This window comes from Phyllosticta citriasiana (genome assembly GCF_038021145.1).
Source record: "Phyllosticta citriasiana strain CBS 120426 chromosome Unknown IWZ02scaffold_1, whole genome shotgun sequence".
NCBI classification, from domain to species: Eukaryota; Fungi; Ascomycota; class Dothideomycetes; order Botryosphaeriales; family Phyllostictaceae; genus Phyllosticta; species Phyllosticta citriasiana.
In genome coordinates, this window is record NW_027117278.1 from 1,406,429 (window position 1) to 1,418,671 (window position 12,243).

The 12,243-nt window shown below is 55.3% G+C and overlaps 3 protein-coding genes across 3 annotated transcripts; 2 read left to right on the forward strand and 1 right to left on the reverse strand.

Moving 5' to 3' along the window:
- Positions 1–12: 12 nt before the first annotated feature.
- On the forward strand, positions 13–2,955 carry IWZ02DRAFT_504551 (S-adenosyl-L-methionine-dependent methyltransferase; the record flags this gene model as incomplete). The annotated part of the gene is made up of 1 exon (XM_066770363.1): positions 13–2,955. The coding sequence occupies one exon, from the start codon at positions 13–15 to the stop codon at positions 2,476–2,478; it is 2,466 nt and encodes an 821-aa protein (XP_066627124.1). The 3' UTR covers positions 2,479–2,955.
- A 1,122-nt stretch (positions 2,956–4,077) lies between these two features.
- IWZ02DRAFT_429198 (uncharacterized protein) lies at positions 4,078–5,757 on the forward strand (the record flags this gene model as incomplete). Its single annotated transcript, XM_066765971.1, has 1 exon — positions 4,078–5,757. The coding sequence occupies one exon, from the start codon at positions 4,078–4,080 to the stop codon at positions 5,755–5,757; it is 1,680 nt and encodes a 559-aa protein (XP_066627125.1).
- Positions 5,758–7,796: 2,039 nt separating this feature from the next.
- On the reverse strand, positions 7,797–9,737 carry IWZ02DRAFT_15382 (uncharacterized protein). Its single transcript, XM_066761967.1, has 3 exons — positions 9,580–9,737; positions 8,903–9,520; positions 7,797–8,207 (listed from the first exon to the last, which is right to left on the reverse strand). The coding sequence occupies exons 2-3, from the start codon at positions 9,431–9,433 to the stop codon at positions 7,890–7,892; spliced, it is 849 nt and encodes a 282-aa protein (XP_066627126.1). The 5' UTR covers positions 9,434–9,520; positions 9,580–9,737; the 3' UTR covers positions 7,797–7,889.
- Positions 9,738–12,243: the final 2,506 nt, after the last annotated feature.

A 12,243-nucleotide genomic window follows, 5' to 3' on the forward strand; every position in this document is an offset into this window, starting at 1 on the left:
GCCTCGCACCTCATGTCCTCTGTGGCAGGATCATCTGCCAACAACCCCATAGAATTGCGAGATGATCCAATTGGCGAAGTACTGGTCATCGACATCGATGATTCAGGAACTTACGATGACGACGAGCTTGAGATCATCTCGCCAATCGTTCCTAAGAAGCGGCCTATTCAGCTGAGGAACCAACCTCCGCAACATCCTTGGAGACTCATTGAAACCCACAACGTCGATCACAAGAGGGAAGAACTTGGGCCAAGAGGTTCCCGAATTGCAGTTGGGGACACCGTCGAGGTGAAGCATGATGGTCACATCAACAGCTTTCTGAGAGTGTTCCATATTCTCGAGAACGTAGTGTCGGGTAAAGTCCGACTGCGGGGCTTGCTTCTCAAGCGCAATCAATCGATCGCGCCCTTGTTGAACCTGAAGCTCAACGAGGTCTTTCTCCACGTCCGGACCTACACTTCCTCAATCGACAGTAGGCCTTATGCGGAGCAAGGTCTTGAGGAATTCGGCGTCGAGAATTTCATACGAAAGCGCACTCTGACTTTCACCAACAAGTCGATCAAGGAGCTCAGCTGGCGAAGTGACGTGAAGCTCGACATAAGAGCCCAAAACTACACCAAGTGCAAGCAAGAAATCAGGGACGGTGAACTCTTATGCTGCCGCTATGCTTTCATCCAGACCTTTGCCCATAAGATGGACAAGGATCTATCGACAAGCCGGTGTCAAAACGAGTTGCGGCCCTTGACGCTCGATGAAGCCGACGACCGTGGTGGAACACTCAGAAGACCGCAGCCTCCAGCTGAACCTAGCACCGCCCCGAAGACTCCGGTCTCCCCACTCAAGCGAAAGCGAGGCCAGGAAGTCGACCATCCTTACGATGAAGGCATGGAGCGCCATACCTTTGGCGACGTCTTCTGTGGAGCTGGCGGTGCAAGCTGCGGCGCCAGAATGGCTGGGCTGGAAATCAATTTTGGGGTTGACAACGACAAAGATGCGCTCAACAGCTATGCGCAAAACTTCCCCAACGCGCGACGATTCGCAATGGACGCGCAGGACTTTGCCACACGCCTTCCAGATGAAGAGGTTCCACACGTCGACATTCTGCACATGTCACCACCTTGCCAGTTCTTCTCGCAGGCGCATACCACTGAAGGACGAAATGACGAGAAGAACTTTGCGGCCATTTTCACCATTGGACAGCTAGTTGAGAAGGTTCAGCCCCGGATCGTCACCCTTGAAGAGACAAACGGAATACTGCGAAGCACGCACGTCAAGACATTCTACCAGGCTCTCTCGCAAATAGTATCGCTGGGGTACGGTCTCCGCTGGGCTGTACTGCCTTGCCAGGGTTACGGCTGTGCACAGCCGCGCAAGCGTCTCTTCTTGCTCGCTTCTGCGCCTGGCGTGCCGCTGCCACCGTTCCCAAAGCCCACCCACGGGCCTCCAGGTCCTGAATTGAGGGAGTCAGGCCTTCGTCCTTTCACCACGCTGCGTCTGGCTGTGACGAGCATCGCCAGCAACAGCACATTGCATGATCCCGAAAACGAGAAGCGACGCTTTGACTCACCAAAGGAGCCGTTCGACCCGGATGAGTGCAGCAAAAGAACCATGCTCACCAACAACGAGGGCAATTTCTACCATTGGTCGGGATTGAGGAAGTGGACGCCGCGAGAGATGGCGTGTCTGCAAGGTTTTCCGACGACTCACCAGTTCACGGGTCAACTTGGCGAGATTAGGAGACAGATTGGAAACGCGGTGCCGCCCAACGTCATGCAACTCTTTCATAGGGAGTGCGTCGAGGTTCTCAAGCGCATCGACGACTACAAAGCTGCCCGGCCGCGTCCTGAAAATCCTGCGGTCAACTTGGCCGACGAGGAGGACGGCGACGTCGTTATTCAGTCTGTCGAGACTGCCCAAGATCAGGAAGTGCGGGCTGCGACCCTCCCTCCCTTGCCTTGGCTGCTGCGAGATGCTTCTCTCGGAATGCAGCCAAGGGACGATGAATCAGTGACAATCGGCCCCGAAGAAATCGGAAGCGCGCTGATGGATGGCGGCCATGACAGCAATGCGACGCCGGAACTGGCCGATCAAGATGATTCCAGTGACGACGCTCCAGTTCCGAGGGCGTTCTTTGTGGATGCAGGCTCAAGCGACGGAAGTGTTTTCGGATCCGTCATCATCGACTCCGAAGGTAGCATCACTGCCCCTTCCATTGCATCATCCCGCGAGGAAAATGAGAAGGAGAACAAGGGCGGCGACTTTGATTGTGGTGTCATCAACAAAGATGAAGACACTGACACGAAGCCACTGCCAGAAGCCAGATCGGAATCCTCGAGCCCAGACCCTACGGTCGCTGCGCGGGGCATGATGGGCAGAATGAGCCTGCAACCCCTTGGCGTTGATGACGGAGGCGAGGCGGGACAATCCAGGCAAGTCAGGAACGAAGAAAGGGTCGTCATCGTCATTGATGACGATTGAAAGACGCAAGGCATGTAAAGTGCAGGTTTCGGAAAGACATGGCAGAGACTTTTGTTTTGTCAACTCAACCTTTCGGGATACGGGCAATTACAGGGCACGTTTCTGTGGCACGGTGGGGATGCGAAGCGTGCCGACTGCGACGTTGTGCCAGCTTTGGGAATCGGATTCGCACGCATGAGAGGAGCATTCTGAAAGAGTTCTTTCCAGCTTGTTTGTGTTGTCGAGATAGATATGGAGGTTTCGTCATGGAGCATGACGGAGGCGCAGCGTCGGGGACACACACCTTACAGCTAGACAAGGCGACGGACAGGAATGCGGAATCAAGATTGCTTGAGGTAGGGAAGCCAGACAATGAAATCATGGACTACAATTACCTTCAAACGTCGTGCGCTACGGCAGGATTCAGCTCGAGCTGCGAGCGCAATCCAAGTGACACGTCTTCCTGTGCTACATCCATCATGCCGAGGAAGCTTTCGAGGGATCCAACGTGCCAGACTGCCGGGCGCACCCGCTACACGCCACGTTGACGTGGATCCTGCATACCTCGACAGTCGATGTCCTATTTCAACAGAGGTAGTGAATCAGAGGAATGGTCAGGCAACACAGGACAACGGGGCAAAATAGTGCGAATCGAGCCAATGAGATTGCTCGCAAAAGTAGGGTCGACCAAGGCAGGTACGCGTTCTCTCGGGATTGGGGCCAGGTATAGTAGCTAGTGAGAGTCGACGGGGCTGAGGGACAAAAAAAAAAAAAAAAAAAAAAAAAAAAACCGGTTGGCGCAGACGTGGGACTTTGTCAAGTATTGGTATGGATTGGGGTCTCTTGCGGTCGAGAGTGCGGCGCGGAGGGTTAGACCAACGGCGGGCGGGCGGACGAGCTAGCACGCGACCATTCGGGTGGCACGGAGGGCGTTGGTGCGGCATATGGCGTCCTCGGCCGTGATGGTGTTGGAAAGTGGAAAGGCTGAGGAGCAGTGAGAACAGGAAGGCTGGAGGTGGTGCGACTGGTGAGATGAGCGAGGACAGGGCGCCGGGCAGCAGCGAGGGCGGCCGAGAGGCAACCTACCTACCTACATACCTACATTCATAGCTCCAACATACCTACATTCATAGCTCCAACGTACCCATATAGGTAACATGAATAAAAATAAATGAGCTGAGGTTGGAAGAAGGTGCGGCATGACGTCACAGCTGCTTCTTCCATTGACGTGCGGTGGCCGGTTTCCAGGCCAGCGGTGCGTTTGCTGCCGCTTATCTACCTGCCAAAGTGGGATTCGCCAGAAGGGGACTCCCCTCCACCTCCCCATGCATTTTTCCAACCTATCCTCGTCCTCGTCAAGCCGCCCGCTCTGCACCTCATCCTCGTCGTGACATCTCTTTTGCTGCTGACTGACTGGTCCACGGCCAGCACACCGACTGCCTGCACTGCAAGGACCCACCCTCCCTCCACTCATCCATCCATCCATCCTTCCTCTCACTCCTCCACCGCTCGGAATCCCACATCCCTGCTGTCAGCCACCACCATCCTCTGACATCATCGTATAAAGTTCGGGGTCCGCCCCCCAATCCCGTCGCCAAGCTGTCGTTCATCGATGGAAAAATGGCCACCTTGGCCTTCAAAGCTCTCGCCTATGGCGCCGACAAAATCCCCGACAAGTTCTTCGAAGCCTTACCTGGCGGCTATTACAGGCGCAAGGAAGAGAAGGAACTGAAGCGTCGCAAAAAGGACCAAAACCTCCGCAGTCAGAGCGAAGGTCGTGCCCGCAGGCGCCGCTCACCCTCGTACTCTGACGAAGATGAAGACTATTTTTCCTCCGACTACTACACCTCTGGTGAAGAGCTTGAGAATGAGCAGCGTCGACGCCGAAAGGACCGTCGCAGTGACAGCAGTGACGAAAAGGACCACCGTGGTAGGGAGCGCGAGAGGAGACGCAGCCACAATGGACGCCTGAGATCCTACGACAGGTACGCCGACGAGGACATTCCACCAGACTTTGATCCCAGGGCACATTCTCAAGGTGCCGAGCATTACCGCAGTCACCATATGCCACCTCCACTTCCACCCTATGGACAGCCGCAGCCACCCATCTCTGCTGCTGAAGAGGTCTATGCGCAGCCGCAACCTCACAACCCAGCTGCGTATGCTCAGACGAAGCCATACAACCCAGCAGAATATGGACTGGGCCAACTGAACCTCCCTCTAAGCCATGCGGCGTCGAATTTCCCAAGTCAGTCAGTGAGCCCTATGACTCAAGACCCGAGTCCGAGCGGCCATTCGATCAGTATTCAAGGACAGACGGTGCCCGTGGTTCAGGGAAAGACAGTGTCTCCTCAAAATATGACGCCGTTTTCTCAGGCACAGACTACTCCAGCATCGGTGCAACAGGTCAGAAACAGTCCACCAACAAGACACGACACGCCAGCTGACAGCAACAAGAATGGTGCTGGCTACTATGGAACGAGTTTTCCGCCTCCTCCACCTGGTTCGCGTTCATCTCGCGCTTCCTCTGTCGAATCTCGCGGCATGAACCAGCCCTACATACCTCACAGCAACCTTCAATCCATGCCAGGAAGAACAGCAACGGCAAATGTGCATGGCTCGCCATACAACTCTGCCCATCCATCAGGCAGTACTCCACAATTCTACCATCACACGCCAGCCTACATGCCGCAAAGCAGCTCTCCCTATCTTCCAAACTACAACCAGTATCAGCAACCTCACTCATCATCCGTTTCCCGCCACTCCTCCATCCACAGCGCCACCAATGGCAACGCCCACGGCGGCCAGGGCCACAACACGCGCGCCAAAAACGAGTCTCGCCGCCGCCACTCCATCGCCGTCAACTCGGACCCACGTTTCCGCTCTCCATATCACCCAGTCTACTCGCGCACCGCCGCCTCGTCAGCCACCGGCTCGCGCCAGGCCTCGCGCGCACCTTCTCGCAACCGCACCGGTGTCGGCGAGCGCATTAACGAAGGTTCAGGTTCAGGCATGGACGGCGCGCACGACTACGGCTCGCCCCACGGCGTCGCGACGGCAGGAACGCTAGGTGCCCTTGCCGGCGGACTCATTGGCGATGCTGTTGTGCCTGGCGCGGGTACGGTCTTGGGCGCTGCGGCTGGCGGACTTGGCTCGAGTGAGATGGCGAGAAGGAGGCTTGGACGCACGTATGGCGGTCACGGTCATGGCCATGGCGCTGTGAGGAAGGGCAGGCGGGAGAAGGGCAGGAGCCACAGCGCTAGCGTTGAGGACGTGACGGACGAGCACTTCATGGCTTAGGGGTGGACGGTGTTGCGGGGTGTTTTGGTTTGGTTTGATGATGGTCGACGGCTTTGGCTTTCTTCTTTGACGAGGTATCCGTTCCTGCAGGGTATCATGGTGCGGTTGATCACTCTTTTGCTCTTTGCTGAGAGTCGTGGGGGCGTGCTGGTTGGTTGTTGCATGGCTTTGGACTTTTCCAGTTGCTTCTTGCCTGCCTGCGTGCTTTCTTCCTTCGACACGGTCGTCCCTTCCCCTTCCCAGTTTCCTACTCTTTTTCACCCGTCCCTTCACGGCCTTCCTTTCGAGACGTCTGGGCTCTTGGGACCACAAAATTCACTTTGCTTGCTTTGCTCCCTTTATTTACCTACCACTCTACAGGTAGCTGACTTGCTCCTCTTTTCTCATCATGAGACTGACTGAGCTGCACTTCCTTTTCTTCTTTTCTCTCTCTTTTTTTTCACATCCACTTTTACATTTTTCTGCCCACCTACCTTACTTAGTCAATTAGCGGATGTATGGATGGATGGATGGATAGGGCATCATCATATCATGACCTCTTTTCCTTTTTTTTTGTTTTTTTTCCCCATTCTCCTTTTCCCAGTTGTTCCTTGATTGCTTCTTACTTCTTGCGGCTGAACGCTACTGCTGCTGCTGCTGCTGCTGCTGCTGCTGCTGCTGCTGCCTTTTGCCATAGCGTACGTGCGAACAGTTTGGTTTAGCTTAGGATTGGTCTAGCATTTCTCACCATCGACAAATGAAAAAATTCAAACCTGATTTCTCTCTTTTTTTTTTTTTTTTTTTTCCCCTCTTTCTTTCTTTCTTTCTTGCTTTGTCCTTCTTCATGTTGTTATGGACGACTTTTTTCCCTTCCATTTGCATCATGTGGGTTGGTGGGGATTGATGAGCTACGATTAAATGATTAAATGATTAAATGATTGAATGAGTAAATGATTAAATGATACTACCTAATATATCTACCTACTAACCTACTAATCTAGGTATCTATCTACCTACCTACTCTATATATATATATATATATATATAATAGGGTAGTATTAGGTTAAGTAGGTAGATAGGTAGGTAGGTAGATATGTAGGTAGATAGATAGATAGATAAATACCTACCTACCTAGATTAGTACATTAGTAGGTAGACATATTAGGTAGTATAGTATGAAGTACTAGTAGTACTTGATAATAAAGATGAAACATTAGGTTAGGTCGTAGAGAAGGAGGAAGGAGAGGAGGGGAAGAGAGTAGTAGTTAGTTAGGTAAGAAGAGGAATGGGTAATTTTTTTTTTTTTTTTTTTTTTACTATGTGATAGTAAGAGAGAAAAGAGGTAGCATAGGTACATGAGGTACCTACCTATGAGAGTGAGGGAGGAAGGGAAGGATAAGGGAAGGACAAGGGAAGGACAAGGGAAGGACGCGTTAGGCGGCGGGTGTGTGTGTGTGAAGCTAGACGCGAGACGAGGCAGCGTCATGATTATGTGGGCAGGAATAATGTGCACTGTGATGTCGTGGCACGAGTAACAGCTAGGGTCTAGAAATACGAGATTTTGTTCCCTTTTTTTTTTGGTTATTTTTGCTTTCAAAGGTAGTAGTGTAGTAGGTGTGTAACTTTTCCCATGCAGGAAATCCAATCGTTCAGAACTCGAGTCCTTGGGTATCTCATCTCGTTTTGGCAAAAGGAAAGGGGAAAGAAAGGGAAAATTGTCCAAGCCCTCCAGCCACACACACACACACACACACACACCATGCCATGCATGCGTCAACCATCATGCATCAGTCCAATCCAATCGCAATCCAATCCAGTCCGTCCATGTCGTTGTAATCATGAATATCATCATCGTAGAAAGAGAGAGCACCAATCGCAGCGGCATCCAAAGCCAAAAGAGAATGACGGCGACGATCGATTCGATCGCATCGCCGACCCCGACCGACTACGCTTGCCCTCGACCCAATGATACAAGAGCATCGCGGCATGGACGGCCTCAAACACCAACGGTTTGCGAGCGCAACTTCCAAGACGCTCAGCCCCATGACGTGACGACTCCAGCCACGGCGCCACGGCTGGGCACGCACGCACTTGGGGTTCGGGGTGGCGGCTGGAAGGGTTCATGTTTGGGGTGGCGGCATTCCCGCGCCCATCTCAGCCACGCTGCTGTAGATGCTGCGCCCAGGAACGCCGCCGAGAATCCTTTTCGCGTTCGCGGTTTGTGGGGAAATCAACCAACGGTCCGTCCGTCCGGCCCTGCCAATAATGCAATAATTCATGCATTGATCGGATGCGCAAACTTTCGAGTTCCGTGTCGAGTCGGCGACTGCGAACGCCGGATGCCCCGTGTCCTGTCGGCGAGCCCGGCGTCTTCTCCTTCTTTTTTGCTTTGTCGACTGGGCGGTCACAAGTTGGTCCGATTCGACTTTTGGGGGAGTTCGCATCATGCACATGATGATTATGATGATGATGGTCGTCCTCCGTCCCGCCCGTCCGCCCGTCTGCATCCGCGGCACGCGAATGCGCCGAGGGTCCGTCAAGCCTAGGTTGCAGCTGTCAAGACAGCGGGAGCAGGCGCAGCGCAGCCGGGGCCAGAAAAGCACCCAGCAGCACTGCCTCCGCACCGCAACTGGCTCAAAACATCACCACGAGGTCGGGGGATTGATAGCGGATATTGGCGGATTGGGGGGGCTGTGACGATGGAAATTCTGGAATCGTTTCCCCAGACGCTTGGCGGGGCTGTTTTGGTGCGAAGCGAAATTTTTCCCTCGCTCGCCCTCTTTTGCGGAGGACGAGCGCAAGTGAGGCAAGCAAAAAAGAAAATCATTGGCCTGTTTCAGGACGCGCGGTCATCACACCACGGCCTGGCGCGAACGGCGGCGCTTTTCCTTGGCCGCCTTGTCGTCCTTTTTCGCAGTGAAGCGCTCAACGATGCGGCGCACTTTGCTTGGGCTGGTGCGCGGACACGAGGGCGGCGCCAGATGCGAGTGCTTCGTCTTGCAGGGGCTCCGCAGCTTGGTCTCCAGCGCGGCGGCGCGCAGTAATTTTGGCGGCGTAAAACTTGAGTAGCGGTGCAGCGGTGCCGGTTCGTCGTGCTCGGCGGCAGCGGGCTGGATCGCCTCGGACTCTTCGGAGGACGACGAGCTTGTTGAAAAATGCGAGGTGATGCGGGTGATCATGTCCGTGTGGGGGCGGGTGGAGGTGCTCTCATGAGTCGTGGCTGTGACGAGGGCGAAGAAGCGGTTGTCGCAGTCGGCAGACGTGGGCGTGGGCGTGGGCGTGTCCATGGACGAGAGCTCCTTGACGGTGATGGTGCAGGCCGTGGTGTTGACATCGGGATCCTCCTCCGAGTACGGTGGAAGGTCCTCAACTTCTGAGGAGGGGGTATCATGACGTTTGCTTGGCAGGGGTGAGATTTGGTCGTCGGTGACATCGTCGTCGTCGTCGTTGTCGTCGGCGGTGATGAAAGCCGACAGGTCGGCCTTCATGATTCCCTGGATGCGCTGGCGATACTGAATGGCCAAGGCAGTGTGGTACTGGGAATTCGCGGGGGCGTCTGTTCGCGTCCGGGGAGGAGGAGAGCTAGCCATGTCGGCGAGCTGCTTTTGGATGTGGGGAGGCAGGCGAAGAGCCATGTCTGGCGAATTGGGCATATGGCGATGCTCTTGTGGAGGGGTGAGAGGTGAGAGCAGAGGCATTTTAAGTAGATATCAATGGTGAGGGTTGGACAAAGCTGGTTTCGGAAAGCGGCGTGGTGGTGGGTTCACTTATGTATACCTACATACCTAGACATGGTCAGCTGTGAATTGTTTCCTGCTTGCTTGCCCTGGGACCGGAACCCTACCCTTCCTTCCCTTACCCTGGCCCCATGGACGCACACACGTCAGCGCCCTGCACCACAAATTCTTGTCGCTGCAAAACAAGAGGCTTGACTATGTGGCCGTGCTCGCCTTGGACACGGCCCGACTCATCATGACGACCATTTTGCTGCGCCCTGGAGAGAAAACCGTTTGCGCCCGGCCAAGACGTGGAGGCCACGGTCGGGGATGGAGAGACCAGAGACACAGAGAGAGGCTGGTGCTGGTGCTGGTGCTGGTGCTAGTGCTGGTGCTGGTGCTGGCGCTGGCGCCGCGAACGGCCAAAAGGGCGCCATGGCATGCGTTGCGCTCGCCCACCCGCTCGCTCACTAAGCGCTGACCTCAGTTTGAGGCGTGTCAAGACGAGAAACGACGAGCCGTTGCCCGTTCCATGGCGGCCGGCTTCGTCGGCATGGCTGTGGACAGCCATAGTCATGGCCAACCCCGGGCCGTACGTACGTGCGTGACTCCAAGGAGAGGAGGCATCGGCAGCCAGGCGCAGCAGCACCAGCACCAGCAGGGCACGCAACGAGAGAAGCACCGTAATGTCAGACACATGCCGGCGCGTTGTTTTCGCTGCATGACCGCTGGCCACGCTGGTCTGGCCATGGTCTTCAAACCCCGCGCAACCCTCCCCTGACCGGCCTCCACCGACGACATGCATGCCTCTCCTGTCCTCAGAGGTCGCTGTTAAACCTCCCCGCCCGACAGCCACGGAGGTCATCAGGCGCGAGGCGTGAGGCGATCCCAACCTCCACATGGCCCTGCCCAAACCAAACGAAACATCCTGCAAAGCAATAGTTGCACACACTGTGACGCATCGCTGCAGTCAAGCCAACGACGGCCTGCATCGTGGCGCCGCAGACGCGAAAAACACGCACTTGGCTCGTCCAATCAATCGCCCTGCAGTCGAGACTACCCACACGTTTTTTCTTCGCAATTTTTTAATTTTTTAATTTTTTTTTTCTTCTCCCCTTCTCTGCTCTTCTCTAGCTAGCTTGGCCGAAAAACAGGGCTCATGCCAGATGCGCGCCCGAGACATACCCGACGAGGGACGGATGCCGGTTCCGACTCTTAACCTGGGTGGTCATGCATGCCAAAACTTCCCTCGTGAACATGGAAGGAGACTCGAAACGAACGACGACACCAAAACAACATGTGCGGCCCTGTCTGCCGACTCTACCGATCGCCCGCCGTCTCATCCGTCCGTTGGGAGATAACGGCAATGATGGGCCACGACGGATTCTGCTGCTTGCCACGCAAACCACCCCATCCATCCATCCGCAACTTTCCAGGTTGCTCTCTCTCTCTCTCTCTCTCTCTCTCTCTCTCTGGCGTCGAAGAGTTTGGAACCTAGGGTACATGGCCTACGTAAGCTCCCCTGTCAGTGCCGTGCCCTGTGGTACCATCATCTTTCCAAACCCTCGGCTGTCGCATATGTAATCGCTGGGACACTAGTAGGCTGTCATACCGTACCGGCCGACCCAATAGGTAGTGGTAGTATTAGTATTTGGTGGTGGTGGTGGTAGCAGTTGGACGACCACCTCAGCGAGCTCGCACCACTAACCGGCCCCTTTCCCCCCCTCCCTTCGCCGTTGCGCAGCAATCAAGAAAATTTCTCTTGTCCGACGTTCACAGAAAACAATGGTGCTCGCTGTCCGCTCGCTCACCGAGAAATCCCGTCGCGCAAGCATTGCCAGATCCGGTCCCGTCGCGTGCCGCGGCGGACAAGCAAGGACAAGCAAGGACAGGACAGGACAGGACGGGGCCGGCCGGCCGGCCGCAACCACTCGGGCTATCCGCACACAGTAGGAGGCCCGCTTTGCCATGCTCGCTCGCCCTTTCTTTTCGCACCGCACCGCCCGCACCCAGCTACCCGGACACGAGCAAGTAATCAAACCACAGTGCCGCGCTTCCAAAAAGTCGGAAACAGGGCGACCTTTATACTATTGAATGGATGGATGGATGAATGAATGAATGAATGAATACTACCAAGCGCCGCCAATAGCGCTCGCTGGTCGCTCCGCTGCGTTCCTTCCTTCCTTCTCCTGCATCTCCCTCTCCCTCCGATCCATTACCGGTAGCTAGACCTCTCTTCCTCTCTCTCTCTCTCTCTCTGTGAATTGCCTCTCTCCTTATCACCCTCGCTCTCCTGCCAGCCCGCACGTCACCCCATTCCCCCCCATCCGCACTTTTTATGCGCGCCACCTATGTCCATTACGCCACTCTTACACGCCCTCAGATTCCCGGGACGCTCATATTTCTCGTGTCTGACTGGCGGGCGGACCCCGAAATATCGCCCGCCTGTTCCCCGGAGATCCCCCGGCCGCGTCGCCGGCTTTGTGCGCAGATCCGGATCTCAGCCGTTGAACTCGGTTAGCTCCGAACGGCTGCGGCCGCTCCGCTTTTGCCGTTTTGGGCAGGTACGTGGGTGGACGGGTGGACGGACGCGGCACGGGGTGGGCTTGGGTTTGGGTTAGGGCGGGGCGTGCTGCTGCTACTGCTGCTGCTGCGGTGGTGGTGGTTGTGAGAGGATTGATAGAAGAATGTGTATGTGCCATTGGCGATGGCTTTGGTTGTGCTGTTTTGGATTGTAAATGTGAGAGTGTAAAAGGTCTGCCCACGAGATGACGAGGCAATGAATGGGTAGC

Coding starts and splice junctions, on each gene's coding strand:
- IWZ02DRAFT_15382 (XM_066761967.1), bottom strand. CDS start 9,433: ATGCCTCTGCTCTCACCTCTCACCCCTCCACAAGAGCATCGCCATATG. Junction 8,208..8,902: donor ACACGGACATGATCACCCGC/ATCACCTCGCAT, acceptor ACGGAGGACGAC/CATCATCATCATAATCATCA.